Source organism: Synchiropus splendidus, chromosome 1 (genome assembly GCF_027744825.2).
Source record: "Synchiropus splendidus isolate RoL2022-P1 chromosome 1, RoL_Sspl_1.0, whole genome shotgun sequence".
In the NCBI taxonomy this organism is placed as follows: domain Eukaryota; kingdom Metazoa; phylum Chordata; class Actinopteri; order Syngnathiformes; family Callionymidae; genus Synchiropus; species Synchiropus splendidus.
The window spans coordinates 21,065,512-21,083,095 of record NC_071334.1 but is presented as its reverse complement, the minus strand read 5'-3'; the positions used below and the strand labels follow the sequence as shown (position 1 = coordinate 21,083,095).

Sequence of the window (17,584 nt, the reverse complement as noted above, 5' to 3'; positions counted from 1 at the left end):
TCAAGTTTGTAATTCAATAGGTGGTCATTTTTGCAATTTACAATGCCTTTACCTCTTTTCAGAAGCACAATGTGGTTACTGGTTTGGTGATCCCTGCAACACTCCCCGAAGTGAAAAACACTCATGAGTGACATAGTTGAGGAGCCTACACACAAGTTTGGCCATAACTAGGAGTTCAAATATCTCTGGTTGTTGTTATGGAATTCTGAAGCTTGACATAGGATTCAAGAGTCTTCAGTACTAAGGAAGCTATGATGTTCTGTCCTTGTGAAGAAACAACAGCCAAAAGTACTTTTACTTTAATAATAATGACCGTTTCTGACGCGTCAACCCTTATTGGGATAGGTGATAATGTAAAGGAAGGAACTCGATAAAAAGCCAAATTCATGTGTGAGTAATAAAGATGGCATGTTTGGTAGGGTTAATTAAAGTGCTGCGGAGTTAATAGTTTAAAACAGGAAAGGCTCATTGATATACACAGAAGATAAAATTAAAGCGTCTGTGCTTGATGAGCTTCAATTCAATAAAAGTGGCCTTTGTGGAGCTCGGAGCAGAGCCTCTGGTTTCTATGGGGACGCCACACTCTCATTGGTGCATTTCCTGTAAAGTCTCCTGGTGACACCCATGAGGGAATCTGATAAAACAACCGGTAGTCAGTTAGCCTCCAGACTATAGAACTAGGAGGAATAAAAACAGCTTATGCAAATGTTCAACACTTTTTAACAGTGCTCAGCAAACACAATGTGTCTTTTTAGTTAACTTGAAGAAGAAGTTTGACAAAAACAATAGTAAGGATCGGATGTTTCTCATTTATACTTCATTACTGTACATCCAAAACTTATCAGGCTACATCAGCAACTGCTGCCGGGCAGTAAGTAGTGGAAATAACAGTAAATGTCTTGTAGTCAGTTGATAATTCTATTCACACAGGAATATTCAGTTTGGGTATTATTCATCAACAATGGATTCAGTGAATATCCTGTTGACACAGCATTAACCATGAAGTCCAGAAGGCTAATCTCGGGTCGATCAAACTGTACAAGAGTGCACCTGTACAGTACAATGTGTTTACCGGACGCTGACTAATTTGCAAGTTACCCTTCACACAGTATAGGATTTAGAGGGCATCCAAGTGGTGACGATTGAGATTTCTGAATGATCATGCTAATCCAAAAGGTTTGGCACAGGCAGCATCCTATTTTACGTGGTCTTGGCTTTCGTAATTTTATACTGTAACAGCCAAGGATGACCCTCTATATTGCAGAAAGCAAAATTATTTCATGGATGCATCAGACTGGACTGCTGACAAATACTTAGAAACACTTAGATGGATAATAAAACAAAAAGAAAACCGCAATAAACAGTGAAAGTCTGATAACCTGACATTTTTTTGGGTTTTTTTTGTCCACAGAATTCTAAATAAAGTTCCAATTGTTTTCTGATTGTATTTTGTTTGTCCAAGTTATCAGTAGGGCAGCTTTATTGGACACACAACCTTCATTCACAGCACTCGCTTAGCAAATTCATTCAACGATAATGCCAAAACAAGGCTAACTAAATTTTCAGTCCATCTGGCGGCAAGTCCCACTCATCCCAGCATCAGTGTTCTCTTCAAATCCCCTAAAACTTACAAACATCATAAATCCAAAATTAGAACGCATGCTGCTCGACATGGCTCCCTGCATGCTCATTAACCCAACTTCTCTGCTGCACATGTTCCATACGAGATCATCTTAAACCCCCAAATCGGATCTGTAGTATGTAATTTTGCGTGAATGCTAACTCTCTAAGACATGGCTGTCTCTGGCCTTTCTCCTGCTGCGGTGTTAATCGTAACAAGTCCTTCCAAAAAGAGGTGTGGACTTTCCTCACTAGCAGAGCGCTGTCCCGGCTGCACCGGCGTCTTTGTTCGCACAATAGAAAGCCTCAGACTGCTCATTCTATCCCTTAAACTGGCCCCCTGTAGACAAAAGAGTCAGTGAAGCGATGTGCCAAATTAACTTGTCCCTAATTTCTTATGCTAATCCTCAGTTTTGTGTCCCCATGGTTAGCATAACACATGAAATATATTAATATAAGAGACCCTGATAATCTGCTCATAAAGATGTCTTATCTCTTGACGTCTGCTGTTGGCTTTTCATTTTTTCTTTTCAAAGCAGAAGACTGACAACCAGTTGGAGGAACCAACTCTGTTAATGGCTTTTAAATGTCATCTTAAATAAGAGAATGAGTATTTACAGTGCACTGTTTTTAAATGCTGAGAAGGAATCTTGACTAAAACAATAACATGGCATTTTCAGTTTGATTATGTAAGGAAGACCGTGATGTATGTGAACCAATACGGCATGTAATGACTGCTGCTCCTGCAACAGTGGCGATAATAACTGAAATTCATAAAACATAATTATTCCCCTGGGAAAACCTAGCAGCAGTTGAATGTGTCAGTTGTAATGGTTTTCTAATCTTCTTTATGCAACTGTTAATAGTGTAAGACTAAAAGTAAAACTAACTACATCACCGCACCACTGACATTTGAAGCACCAACCTACACAATAGAACTGCATGCCCACAACTGTCTCACTTGTTTTGGAAATATCACAGAAGAAGTGGGCAGCAGACATAATGTAAAAAAAAAAAAAACATTCTACTAATGGAGTTGGGGGAACATTTATTAGCATACACTTCTAATGAGTGATGTGACTGTGCTTAATTTTAATGAGTGCTTCAAGTTAAAGAACTAGAATGGAGGTGATTAGAGATCATTACATTATATATGGTAAATGTATTTCATATTACGTTTTACGTCCATTTAAATACACTCACATTTAACTATAGGCGTAATGCGGGGGCGTTTGAAGTTTTCTGTGGCTCCAAAGACACGTCTTGTTTAAATGATCTTTCCTTTTGTCAACCAACTCCTGTTTTAGTTGTGCATTAATTAAAGTTTTAATATTATGTGTAGGGTGGTTTAAAGGGATGAAACACAGTTGCAGATCCTCTAGAACAGCTTTCAATTTAAATAAATCAATCACATTAAGATTACAAATAAATCTCAACCAGGCTGTTGGTGTCTGTCAGACATGCTGAAGTCAAGCTGTTAACAGGATGCCAAAAATGTCATTGAAAGGTGAATGAATATGTCATTATTTAGTTAATATTTTGTTCAGTTTCACATATCAGTTTGGACAAGATAACTTATATAAAGTTGTCCAAAACTATGCTGACATCTCTGTGTGACAAAATTATTTTAAGGTTTAGAGACTTAGAATGGAGAAGATCCCTAATAATTTGTCAATTTCATTGCTGGTATATTATTGGGATGACAAAGGTGAAAGGTGATCAGTACAGACAAGAGAGGGTAGAGCAGCTCTGCAAGAAACACCGTTTTCAGAGAAAAGAAAAAAATCGAACATTGAAGTAAGTAAAATAGTCAAGTATTGACTCGCGTAAGTTTAAGTCTCCAATTCTCTTACCTCCGACATCTCCTGTCTGTTTGTAAGGGTTGAATTTTGGCTTTGGAGCCACAACAGGAGCAAACTTTTTGGGTGTTTGTTGCTGGGACACAGAGATACTGGCACTTCCAGAAAAGGGAGTGGTCTCCATTCTGGCCGTCACCTGCCCAGACTGATTGTTACCGTTGTTCCACATGTTTCTGCAAAGAAGAACACAATGGGGATTATCACAAACTGAAGGAGAAGATATCGAAGATCTGCTTCTTGACACTGTAGTCCCAATCCACCTTTCATGTAAAGAGATGTGTTCAACAGCATGGGTTAAGACTTGAGTGGGGATGCGCTGGTGGACACCAACTATAGGGCATGATCGACTCTCCCTAAAACACAGATAGGGGTGGGCAAACCGGTCCTCAAAGGGCCAAGGTTTTTTTCCAACCCAGCTAGAACATACAGCTTCACCAATCACATCTCTAAACTCTGTAAGCAGTTTTAAGTCTGGTGTAACTTGTTTCTGCTGGCACATCATGGGTAAAAATGTAAATTTAAATTTTGCTGGTCGATTAATTGTCTCGCAAACTATTGACAATAAAGAACATTATTGTTAACATTATTGTTTAGCCAAAAGTAACCACTAATTTAATGATAAAAGCACATTCTATAAACATAACACTTTCATTTATTATAGATATTTTTATCAGTGTACTTTAAGTAACTGAAATATATTTAAAAATAATAATGATACTACAAAGGAAAAAATGCATTCATAGTCCTTCACAAACCTTAAATGTAAACCTGATCGATGGACATGCATGTTTGACGTATTGCCTTATTTCTTGCCACCACATGAGAACCAACTAGCTTGCCAATGTTCTTCCTCACCCAGTACGTTTGAAACCAAAATATTCCATTTTTTTTCCTTCCCTTTATCTCTATGTCATCATGTATTTCTTCTCTCAAGTCTCACTACTTATTGAGGGCTGCCTTCATAGCATGATGACATGACTGTCAAAGGCTAGTTCATTCCCTGGTGTTACAAATGCGCTGAAGATGTGTCTAATACTAATGAAAGGAAATTTATCAAGGCCAGCAAACTGATCAAGTTCCATTTTTAGTATCATTCGATTAATATCATTGATTATCATGGCAGGCCTACGCTTGATTGGTTGAAACAAAAACCTGCACCACCTCAAGCGTTTGAGGACCATTGTGTTATAGACTCCTCTCCAGCCTAAAGAGCAGAACTATTGCCTGTTGTGCAGAAAGGCTTACATTAGACTTTCATTTCAGGGGGAAATGTGTGGGCAATCCAATCACACCCAGGAGGTACTTTCTAGGACCAAGAAAAATAAATTGTTTTGGAAACACATTGCATTTTCTTCAGGGCTGATATGTTATGATATGTTTGGTAACATTACTGGGGTTGACATGTTTTTGTAAGATCACACAGCTTCTTCGGAACTTGCCATAAAAGCTGTCATTAAGCTCTTTTTAGAAAGCTGCGATCTAGAAGTCCATCTAAGTTTGAACCAAATGAACTATGGCAAAAAAAAAAAAAAAAATCAACAGAAGTCACTACCAAATTTACGAATAGCCTGTTCTTTAACATGAAATCCATTGAGCAAGTTTCTATCAACATTCCAGTAAGTCAGTATACCACATTATCAAGAAGAAAATTATGATGCATTGATGCTGAAGAAAAAAACAATACAAAACAATGGTCCATTGAGATCCAGAAAATTAGAAACACCTGATTGTTTTAATGCATATATGATACACACAATTGATTACAGTCACAGCTGAGACACGTCAAGAGAAGACTTTAGCACATTCTCAAATTTATTGATCATGAAGGGTCACTAGGTCAACAGCACTGTTACACACTGATACTCTAAGACTAAAAAGCTATGAATTAGTTTTGTAAACAATTATTTAAAGTGTGGAACACATCCGCGTTTTCTTCCTGCCATCAGCATCAGATATCCCATCAGATATGTAGTTTAGGGTGTCCGCAGCACACCCAGACTCCCCCCTAGGTAAAAGCCCACTTTCAATTACACCTCTGAATCTAAAGTGTTCACATCATTCTTGAGATAACCAAACAGGAATGGTGAATCGGAGCGTGTTGACATGTGAGATAAAACGCACATGTTGGGAAAAAAAGGCATATTGAAGGATGCTGTAATGCCGCTGCAATATCAATGATCTTACATGTTGCGATGAATAAAACAATTTAGGACAGACATATTTAAAGAAAAAAGTAAAACCACAAGACATCAAAAAATGTTTCTCACTTGAACTCTGACTGATATTGAACTCCTACCTCATGTCTGCAATTTGTTCATAATATGTCATGTGTGGAAGGGATGATGGGTTGATACAGTTATAGTGGAAAAAACAAAAGAGAAGAGGAAGCGGCTGAGAACACAAACATCCAGTATTTCACCATCACATTCTGAAATCACTTGAAATATTTGAACTATTTATGCACTGCACTTTTTCTCTCTCATTCTTTTTGTTTGTGTTTGTTGAGCTGTGTTCTGATGTTTTTGGTGTCTATTATCCTCCATCTGACTGATGCAGGGTTTACATTCTTTCAGTGAGGCAGAGCAGAAAAGCCCACGCACAATCATCTTTTAATATCTGCTGAAATTCTGGTTCGTCCCGTTGCATGAATGGTTCTTAATTTTCTTTTTTTTTTTGCTCTTAGCACCGTGATTTAGTCAATGTGCGCAGGTGTCTCACACCCACCTGTCCTTTCAATGCAAGTGCTTTCATTTCTTGCCGTGCAGACGGCTAACAACTAAGGAACTGAAAAGTAGGTTAAAAAAAGGGGGGGGGGAATTATCAGAGTATAGCGAGCAGGGTATGCTGAATGGGAATCCACAAGACACTCCAAGTACATCATTCCACCAACTAAAATGCATGCATTTGAATGTGTGCATATATTATCCTAGCCAACTATCCTCCCCATCCCAAATCTGTCGTGACAATAGTACTGTAAGCATATTTTACATTCCAACAGACTCAGTTACTTAGTGTCTCCAACTGTGGTATGTTCGTCTGGGAGCCTTTGCCCATTCCAATTAGATCAACAACTGCAGCAATTACTCTACGCAGTATCTGCACTCTTTGGCCATAAAATACGATATTTGTTTTGTTCCTGCCCACACCTCCACAGTGCACAGTGGCAGGACTCACCCACTGACCAATCGCAACAAAGCAGGTGTGGGCAAAGAGAAATTCCAAGTCACCTAAAAAAAAAGATCACAGAAAAAAGAATTTGTGAATTATGTTAAGTATTTTGTTATAAGAAACTTTTTTTAACTTTATTGCTTCGGACCCCGGAATATAGCCATAAGGGACATAAACACACAGTACATACAATACCAAGTATGAGAAAGATTTGTAAGTTACTTAAGTTTTCATAGCATTATAAAGTTTAATAAAAATGGGAATTCCAAATCAATGTCCCAGACATTTTTTTATATAAATACACAATACACTAATCAGGATGGTGATGGTGACAAAAAGCCTTTGCAATGGTCAAACTTAATTTTTTAACTCATGTGACCACACATCTAATTTAACCGCCTTCTTCTTCATTTACCAATTTAAGAAGTGTCTGTGACATTGCATAACTTGGGGAAATTCACTACGCTGACAAGACACTCCATTTTAGGTCATACTTGAGGTAACTTGCATTTAGCCGAATAAGAGACGATCACATTCATAAAGACATCATATGACTGTGAGATCAAACTACAGTTGTCTACCAGACACTTGACCTCCAGAAACTAGTGGGAGCACTGACCATCAACAGAAGGAATAGGGTTGGCATATGATGAACGTATGCAACTTGTGCTGATGAAAATAGCACTTTCATTCTGTGAAGGATATTTTACCATTTCTAAAATTATCAATTATAAAAGACAACCTCTATTACTAATCACCACGATATATTTACAGTAAATAAAAATAGGTCTGTTCAGCCTCAAGCCTACCTAAAATCAATATCTATGTCAAGAAAAGTGTCTTGTGACTGAAGATGTTTAGGGGGCTGTCTGTTGCATCTAGGATTTAAGCCGCAAGATAATGGCAATAAAAAGGGAAAGCCCTGAAACAGAAGCAAAACAACATTTGCAAAACGCAGGCTGAAGTGACAGTAAAGCCTATGTAGAGGGAGATTGTGAAAAGGATGTCAATAGTGTTGGCTTGGGCAGCAACAAGATGACTAACAATGCCGGGACACCACGTTTGACTGACTGACTGCTCGTCCCCAGTAAGACGACAGTCTTTGCACAACTGCTCTGCTGCTCTTTTACAGCTGTCATTGAGGAACTGCTGCAGGTGTTTCTGCAGCATGAATCTTTCATAACCACCAAGTAAGCTATCAAACAAAGCCATAGAAAGAGGACCAGAGAGAGTACTGAATTCTAACATTAACTGTCAATGTTCACTGATTTTTTTTTTTTTTTTGGAAGACAGCATGACGTGCTCTCTAGCAAATATTCTCAGTGGCTCTGAGACTGAATTTAATGTGGGAAAACAGTTTTTATGTGTTCAGGGTAGTTTCCAATTGTACCACTTGCTAGATGAAGGCATCAGACGGAAAGGCAATTATGTGACTCTTACCAACACAATAAAGTGAGGAACAAAGCAGCTCACAGTTTCTATATTTAATCCTTTTAATATTTAATTACTTTGCACAATATTCACAATTAAAATAACAGGAGGAAGAGAGGGTCATAAACATGGAACAAAAAAAAAGATATTTAATCCGGACATAAACATTCAGTGAAACAATGTACACAAAGTCTCTCTATTTAGTTTATTTACTTTTTGATCAAGTACAAAAAAAAAACACTGTGGCTGAGTGGATATGTGCTCAAGAGTGAAAATGGGTGCAACGATTCAGAAAAATGAGCAATGGCTTAAAAGTGTGAATCACATTTAAGAGCATTTTTATTGATATCAACCAAGTAAAAGTTAGGCAACATAGGAGGGATAATTTTGTTTGTGTCACTATTGGGCTAGTTGAGAGACAAACACTGCTGGTCAGAAATGAACAGCTACCAGACCATCTACAAACAGATGACTGTTAAAACTAAGGAGCACAGAAGAAGAGGGAACCTCCACCAAACATGTTAGAACCACACTGATATGTACAATCATAATATACAATATTCAGAGTGAAAATGAGGAACCCACTGACAAAGGGAATGAATAACCCAAACAACATGAGGATTTTCAAGAAAATGTACATCAATGACACATCATTCATTGTGAGTCAGATATCCTTCATCTACAGGGGTTAGACAAAGCAATGGAAACACCTTTAAGCTAAAAAAGCTTTTAGGTGTTTCCATTATTTTGTCCAACCCCTGTATATGATGTTCCACTGCAGCATCTGAGAATTGGACGAATGGCTTTCCATGATTCTGCATCACTTAATTTCATCCAGCAATTCACAAATTAACTGTCAGTTATTATGGTACTTTTGAGACCAGTTGTTTTCAACCCCAAAATATTTCACAGGTTCACATAATATGAGACAATAATGTATAATTTTTAGTTCCACAGTCTGAGAAATCTCATCATTACAGCATGGAAGCGAATAAGAAATATCAAATCCTGCAACATGAAAATCTATCTTCTAAATATATTTTCCTAATGGATAAGGTTATAAATATGAAATGCTATTTTTGTTTGCTATCAAATATTTACAGGCCACGATCACAAGAAACATAGCAGTCAAACTAAGTAGATAAGTATATGCAACAAATCAAAGAGCTCAGGATTCCTCAAAGAATGAAGTAATAAAACAAACACAGGTACTTAAAAAGCCTTTTTAAAGCACATTGAGAATATGTTTAAGAGTGTAGCGTGTGTTGGAATATTTATTGCAGGTGGGGGTAATTCATAATAGAAGGAGAGAGACAATCTGAGGTGAGATTAGGCTACTTCTTCCTGAGCAGTGGCTCCGTCCCAAGAGAAGGGTTCTGCAAAAACTACACAGCACTTGGTTGACTAGGCACCAATCAAAACATCACTTCAGAGAGATACTGAAGAGATGAGGTTGGAGACACTTAAGCTGGCAGATTTTTCAGACCAAATAGAGAGGTGGTAGGCGAGCAGGATTAGCACTGATGGTTCGTGACGCAACGTGCTGCGGTTCAGCCATGCAGATGAAAACACTTTAAAAATTAAAGGTTCCCATCTGCAAGAGGTTGAGTCTTTCAGCAATGGGCCTGCTATGCGTAGTGGGCTGGTTGAATGGCTGAACAGGTTAATGTGACATTACACAAACAAGAACTCACTCCCAACATGCAGCATCTGAGAATCAGGGAAGAGCAGAGAGTTCAAGTGGTCATTATGGATCTTGAAATGTTTTCAGCGCACGGTTCAACGTGCGGGAGCGATGGAACTCTGCTGTGCTGACACATTAATAAAAGCAAAGAGCTGTTTTGGACCTCTTTCAAGTGATGAAAATTTTATACATGAGGTGCTATACCAGTGTCGAGGCGTCAGACAACAGGGCAAGTCCAACATAGTGTTATGGAACATGGACACTGCAAACAGTACACCCAGGCTTCCTTAGACCTACTCAAGAGGAAGAAATGTGAATATAATTTCTTGGACGGGACATGATCATTCATCAAAATCCACAAAACCCTGTTGGCTCAGATTGTGTTGCCTCACCATATGTGAGAAGGTAGGTGGCTGATCTTGGATGCCTGCTTGTTCCTCTTTGTTGGATGTGGCTTTTTTTATATGCAGGAAGTGGTAAAATGCTACTTTTGATACAAAGGTTCTGAGCAATCAACAACGATGGTGACAGCGAAGGAAAATGGGCAAAAAAGGGAGAAAAAAAATCAAATACCCTTTAATAGAAGAACTGTGACAAAATCCCCTTGGAGGTATTTAATATGCCATCATATGTTGAACTGTCGCAATTTGGGTCAAATTTGCACCACAGTAATAAACTGCACGTTAGTTTCCATAAGTAATACAATTTTTTGGAAAGATTCCAATGAAATATCTATAGGATTAAGCACAGTAAAACATTAGATTTAAGCTGATCCACAGCAGGAGGGCTTAAAACTAGGCCACTCCATGAAAATGGCATGTCCATGAAATGAAGTCATTATTGTTTCTTTATTTTATTTAAATCAAATTAATTAAGTCAATGGCGGCAAATGACAGTGTTTTATCCTGTACTTTTCAATGGATAAAAATCAATTTTTAGCTGGAAACACATTTTGTCAGTTGCTTGTCAGGCTTTGTATACACAAGCACTCTCACACCATGCAGGTGTGGATTCATGGCAGTTCACACACTACGTTCGCAAGTGAAAACAAAGATTTGGCTCTGTAGTTCACACCACAACAGCACTTCGCCCTCAGGTCACACATTTTGATACGCATGCACATAGATGCAACTATGTACTGTAGTAAAAGTAAAGAGGGGAGGCAATACCACAAAATGAAATAAAATATGTTAATAAGCTTAAGGAGAATATTGAGTTGAAATTATTATTATTGTGGTGTATTATTGCATGGGCATCAACATATTTTCAAAATTGAACATGTTTTTGCTGGATAATTTTCAAATGAATCATGTCCCTGTACAGATAGATACAGCGGATAAGTGCTGGTTACAACAATTTTTTAGCAGTGTCCAGTCATTTACGAGTATTGATCATAGGATGTGTATACCTGAATGTTTACAAAACAGGCATCCATTGGCTTCACATCATTTTTACAATTGACAAATGATTGCTGTATGTATAACAGTCACAGACTATGACATTTGCTGACAATGGAGTGGTCTGTAGTGAGAAGTTGGAGAAGCTGGAGAGAAAAGAAATTAACCACTGAAGAACCATCAGAACCATCAAAAGTCAGAATACATGTGTGTATAAGCAAGCAGCAGAAGGACCAGTGAAGTTGGAAGGGATCAAGGCAGGGAAAACAGACCAGTTCAAAGGCCAATTCCAATTCCTATCTAAACCCTGCAGCTCAAACTTTAGGTCCATGTATTTGACATTGTTGTGGACTGTTGTCAAACAATATATAGAAAAAGCCACCATGGAAATATTCAGCTGTCAACACAAACCACAGTTGATTGAAAGGTGAACACCAGCTGTAAATACTTAACCACCGAGAAAACGACCATTTTGTAATATAAACCAACAATAATGCAACAATAAGGTAAATAATCCATAAAAATGAATTTAAAAATGACCCTAAAGTAAGGTGCGCAACATTTATTTGGCTGGTTAAAAAACAATATACAAGTAGAAGACAGTCGACAGAGTGGCAAGCACCAGTGGAAATGCAGCTCATGCATCTACTTGCCGTGGACCACCCATAGTAGACTAACATACCTATTATTAAGACATACAGTCTTAACCTATCAAATCTTTTCACCATGTCTCAAAAGTAGTATACTAGTGTAGTGTTAGTTGGACATTAACCAGCACACTGCGGCTCAATTTAGTCATGTCTACAGTGCCCCGACTGTAACATGAACAGGTGTCTGATTCCCAGATAATCACTTAGGTACCATTGTCATAACATTTTAAGTAAATTCAAATTCCAATTAACATGTAATAAAACCTCTTAATGCTTCATTGTTATTGATATTTTCCTATTTCAATCATGTCCAATGTTTACATGAAGAAAGGACTGTGGCGAAACTGTGGCGAAGACCCTACTATTTGCAGATAAATCAACCCCCACTAGTGGCTATCAAACACAAATCAACCCTGACACACAAGCGAGAAAGCCAGGGGGCAAAAACACCTTTTTGTTGTCAGCAAAGCAGCAGTGAGGAAAGTTAGTAAAGAAGAGGGTCTCCATCACATCACATTGCGTCTACACAAGGACAGGTCTTGTAATCCATCAGGAGAGGAAGCAAAGTTCTCATCCAGAATGCCGAAAAGACAGAACTTGCGCAACAACTGTTCGCCCGTGACCAATTGGTGCCTCGGAATCTAAGACACAAATGTAGCTCACAGAAGTTCAAAAGACCATGGTTTTGATTTAAAACATATTTTGCTTTCCCAGGATCATTTAATATCCAAAAGAAGAATATTGGCATTAAACAAAACTACAGATTCCTGATTTTAATGTTATTTCTTAACTATGTTGTGTGTTTTTAATTGCATTATAAAATAATGCATGTCAACATCCAACTTTCAATACAAAAAAATACAAATACAAAAAGGCAGCCTTGTTGAAAAAAATTCTTAATAATATGGTTTTGGTACAGAAAGGAGCAGCAATGATGTCAAATTTCCTCACTGTGGAACTAAATAAAGGTCATCTAATCTAATCTAAGTGGGAGCTATGAAGCGGTTATGAGTTATTTCAACACTCACAAGCAGAGAAAATGCTATGTAGACAACGCATCACTTTTTTTTTTTAACAGATTTCAATTGCAGCTTAAGCCTGAGCAGTCTGACAGAAGAAATAGAAAATGCACAACTCTCTCACAGACCTAGGCACCCTAACACCAAGAAATACTGACAAAAACAAGCCTTCAAATGTCTGTTTGAGTGATATAGCATGCAGCATAAACTTCCACAAACAAAAAAATGCATCTTGTTGTTGATGCCTTCTAAATGAGATTTTGCAGTTCCACTTCGATCACCTGACTTAATACAGCTCAATTAATAAGTGCCAGAGAGCTTCAGCTCTGTTCTGCTTGAACTGGGAGCGATCAAATATTCTGTGTAAAGCCTCTCATAATTAGGCTAATTACACAAAGGGATAATATGAAGGTTAATCAAATGATAAACATGGCAAACACAAATTTGTTTTCCCCATTAGCTATTGTGAAGACGCCAAGCAGCTGATAACCATTACAAATGAGATTCTCAACTGTGACTACTACAAAGAGTAGCAACCCCCACCTCTTCCCCTCAGCATAACGCACGCGCCATCTCCCTGAGCGAAGGAACAAGAGAAAAGAACCAGTCGGGAGAGCAGGAAAGAAACTTAGAAGGTGGCTCCAGTGCTTTTACATTAGGGCTTGAGACTTGAGAAATATCAGAATTAAGGCAGCACAATCACTATGTGCGAGTGTGTGAGCATGAGCGTCAGAGAAACAAAGTGAATGAATGAATGGCTATCGGAAAACAATAAACAGTCTACAAGCGGGTGTTTAGTGTGACCAAACATGCTTCAGCGCCGTCTCTGCACTGACTGCAGTCACACGTTTGGGACACCCATATAGTCAGACCTACATTGCCAAAAAACAAATCAAATGCCTCTGCCTTCTTCTTTGTTAAACCTCCTGGATTGAGTTACACAAGCACCCGCCAGAAAGCAATAATGTTTATTAAAAAAAGAAAAAGAAAAGGCCTCCAGCGTGTCAAATCACCTGATTTGGAACCTGTATGTCTGATCAATCGTGCAGCAACATTTCTACAATTTACTCACCAATGGGAAATGGAGCACCTTGTTGTAGCAGTAATGACAAACTGTGGTTAAGAACTGTTGTCCTGCAGTAAAATGCATATAGACACGTGCGCATTCTTCTGTATGTGAAAGTGCTTTGTTTCTACGCTTGTTAAAAAGTGAAACTAGTTTGGTTGGCTCGTTTCTTCTTTCAGAACCACCAAAGCTCCTTCGCACCACATTCACAGGGGGGAAACATATATTTGACAAGCTAACAGCAATGGCGTTCTCATGAACACTTCCCGTCGGAATTTTCAAACATTCTTTCAACAGCTGTTGTGTAGTTTACTTCAGTTGTTGGCCTTTGCTCCCTAATGACAGCAGCACAACTTTTCTGTAAATATGAGAATCTGACTTAAATGCTGACTGACAGCCTGGATTGACTTGGGATGTATCAAATAGAATCCCGTGGCTTGCATGACTTGAGTATGTGCTCCTTGATACTGCAAGTGTTAAGATGCAACGTCTTGGGTGTTTATCTTATCTCGGTCCCAGGAGGATACTGACTGACAGCTGTGAGCACATCACAAAATAGGCATCACTATTTCACACATCAATCTGCATTGAACAACAGTTATTAAAAAAAATACTGACATCAACATTAAGAAATATATGATTTAAAGAAATTATTGTCAACATTTAACTATTTACATGGATTCATGGTTATTTGTCTCGACACTGAGCATTCAAAACGCTTGCATCTTGACTCACTACATTTTTCCAGTAGTCATCTACCATTTAAATAAAGAAAAAATGTTGGGTGCTGGATAGGCAAAACTGTTAGTTATTAGTGCTTACAGTGTATTGAACATGCTCAGAGACTTATTGTGGCAATACAAATGAATGTAAATTGCTAGTTAGAATTATGGCAGCTGTCAAGTGTGGCATAAGAGGGCACTGTGTAATAAAGGTTATCTGATCCCATCTAAAAATATAAAAGCATATCATGTGGATGTCCTGTTGATAGCTGTCCAGATAAAATACATGTGGGTTGCCAAACCTTTTTAGAAATCTAACTAATTGCTGCTTCATAACCACATCTTAATTCTCAATGTATGAAACCTTAATGATGAGCAGTAATTATACCCAGGTGTATAGTACATTATTCAAGAAGAAAAATCCCTGGGTACAATTGAAATAAATTAATAAAATTGATTATTTCACTGCATTCGGTTTCAACGGTTGTCAATAGTCCTTGCCGCCAAACATGCCAACAGACTGTTACCACACAACAATTAAAACCCAATGGTTCATCCAAACAAAGGTCAGTTTCTCAGCACCAACATGTTGAAAACCTCTCCCACTTGTAACAGACCATGGAGGACCATAATTCAATTAGCCTGAAGCTGAAAATCAGTCTGGGAAGGTCGTGTGGGTGTTTTTGAAAGGTGATTTAAGGCAAAGTCAGAGCCATATTAAAAAATACAGAGAGACAAGCTCAAATGAAACAACGGTAGTTAATACCAAGACTTCACTTTAAGTACTGCATTTCTAAACAATGTAGAAGTAGAGAAATTGTACTCTTTTTCCTTGTTTGGCGTTGTCTTTTTTTGGGGGGAATACAATGAGGTAGTGTGTTTTTCACCAATTGAATGTTCTGTTGCTTTGTGACTACTTGATGAGTTAAATGGTTACGCAATGGACACAAATCAGTTAATAAAGCTACAGTATAAATGCCCTGGTCAAGGTTTTATCAAAAACATCTGATTATGAAACAGAAATGAAAAAGAAAAAAGAAAAAAAAAACAGAAAATAACTTGGTTACAGTGTAAATCCTGGAAATGTCAGGACAAAAAAAAACTAGAAAAGTATACAGTTGTCAATAGACTTGGGAAGGAAGAGAAGAAGAAGAAGCTTGTAACGGCATTTATGTAGCAAATTCACTAACAAACAAACACAATGGAGGAAGTTTTTCTTTCTTCGGATCTAAAATCTAACATGTTTTTCAGTACAAACATAATCCCACCTTTAGGTATTACACTACAACTGCAAATGATTTTGTGAAGTCGAGCTAACATACAGACGAACTAAAAGAGGAATACCTGATGACCAGGATGCTTCCCACAAAAATAACATTTGTCATAAACATTGACAATATATAAAAGCAAAGTGAGACACAAACACAGAGAAGAAAATCACAGAGGGAATAATCCCTATAGCTAAAAACGCCCGGATTAGTGGATTTCTCACAGCCATATGCTGCTGGTGCGACACCTTTACAGTTTTCCTCATTCAAGGCAAATCTGCCAGTGAATGAAAACCCTGCCAACACAAACAACCAACTTAACTCAAGACTACTAAAATTTTATTAAATGTGTAGCACACAAAATAGTGATCAGTACAATATACAGAAAGTTCAAACTGTTTCAGACAAAACAGACGTTTACCAATTATCAGATTGAAATTCATCATGCCTCTCCTGGTTTCTGAAACATAGAGATGATGAACACAGTTTATCCCCTGCCGCTACAATAGGCCCCAGAAATCTATCCCCTTATTCAAACTTGTATCGGGTTTTGGCTTGGGTATGTAATCCTCTCTGTTTCGCTCACTATATATACAGTATACAGCATTTCAGTTGCTCATGAATCAGCTCAGCAACAATCCAAATGCAAAGAACTGATTGTAAGCGCTAGACTATTTTTTCTCAGCCGGTTAAATACCTGAGCTACAATTTAGGTGAATACAGCAGACACAGCTTTACCGCAGCAATTGTGCTGCAATCATTTCAATTTGAACCTGTCCCAATGAAAGGCTCTGACAAACAGCCACAGTGCCTTTACACCTTTGTCTGAACTTACAGGCATTACTTCTCGCTTGCTTCTGCGAGACCGGTGAGTTGGCAGGCAGCCGCGGTATAGTTTCTTTAACCCTCTCAATATTCTGCAGCGCTGGCCAGAGACACTGTCGGTCCATAACAATAAGGAGCTTTAGGCCTCTAACTTCATTACGCCACTCTGAGACAGGGTTTCCTCATACTCTCTTAAACACACACAAACCAGGACCAAAGCTTTTTGCTCAGTTCTCAGTTAGAATATTCAATCAACCACAAGCAGCAAAGAAAACGCCGTGTTGAGCTGATGTGTTGGTTCCACAATTAGAGGAAGAATGTTTCAAACTTCATTGTGCAAAAAAGAAATGGAAGACGGTAAAGGCCGCAACAAAAACTTGCACCCACTGTGTGGATCAGTTGGAGATCCCTGTCCTCAATGGTTTACATTGGGAGTGACTATGATAGAGAGAAGTAGAGAACGTATTTTCCTAACAATTTAAAACTTCCTCTTACCTGTGTGATTACGGAATGATTGTCCATTGTCATTTCATACACATAATCTCACCTCACAAGTCACCAGAGGTCATGCCATTAAAAGGTTGAAGAGGACATTGTTGATTAATTGATTAATTATTTTGTTGACTTTTAAATACAATTAATTTTAACGTCACATGTAATAGTCACATGATATTCTTTTCATCTTTATGATAAGCGCCTCTTCCTTGTAGATTTGTGTCATTTAAAGATGAATAAATAAATTTCCAACAGACAGAATGACTTTTTAGTTTGACTGAGATTGTTGTCAAAAACTTGTGACAGAAGTGACGTCAATTTGTCTCAGAGACTCACGTGAGCACACAGACGGGTGTTTTCATGGAACTTGAAGATTGGTT

The 17,584-nt window shown here is 38.1% G+C and overlaps 1 protein-coding gene across 8 annotated transcripts in view; it reads right to left on the bottom strand.

Annotated features, from left to right (window-relative positions):
• Positions 1-17,584, bottom strand: part of lpp (LIM domain containing preferred translocation partner in lipoma) — a 114,692-nt gene that overhangs the window by 77,222 nt on the left and 19,886 nt on the right. For all 8 annotated transcript variants that reach the window (XM_053864286.1, XM_053843515.1, XM_053851731.1 and 5 more), the window contains one exon: positions 3,474-3,652. In XM_053864286.1, the coding sequence (XP_053720261.1) occupies positions 3,474-3,648 (175 nt within the window). In that variant the 5' untranslated portion in view covers positions 3,649-3,652. The remainder of the gene's footprint in view (positions 1-3,473; positions 3,653-17,584) is intronic.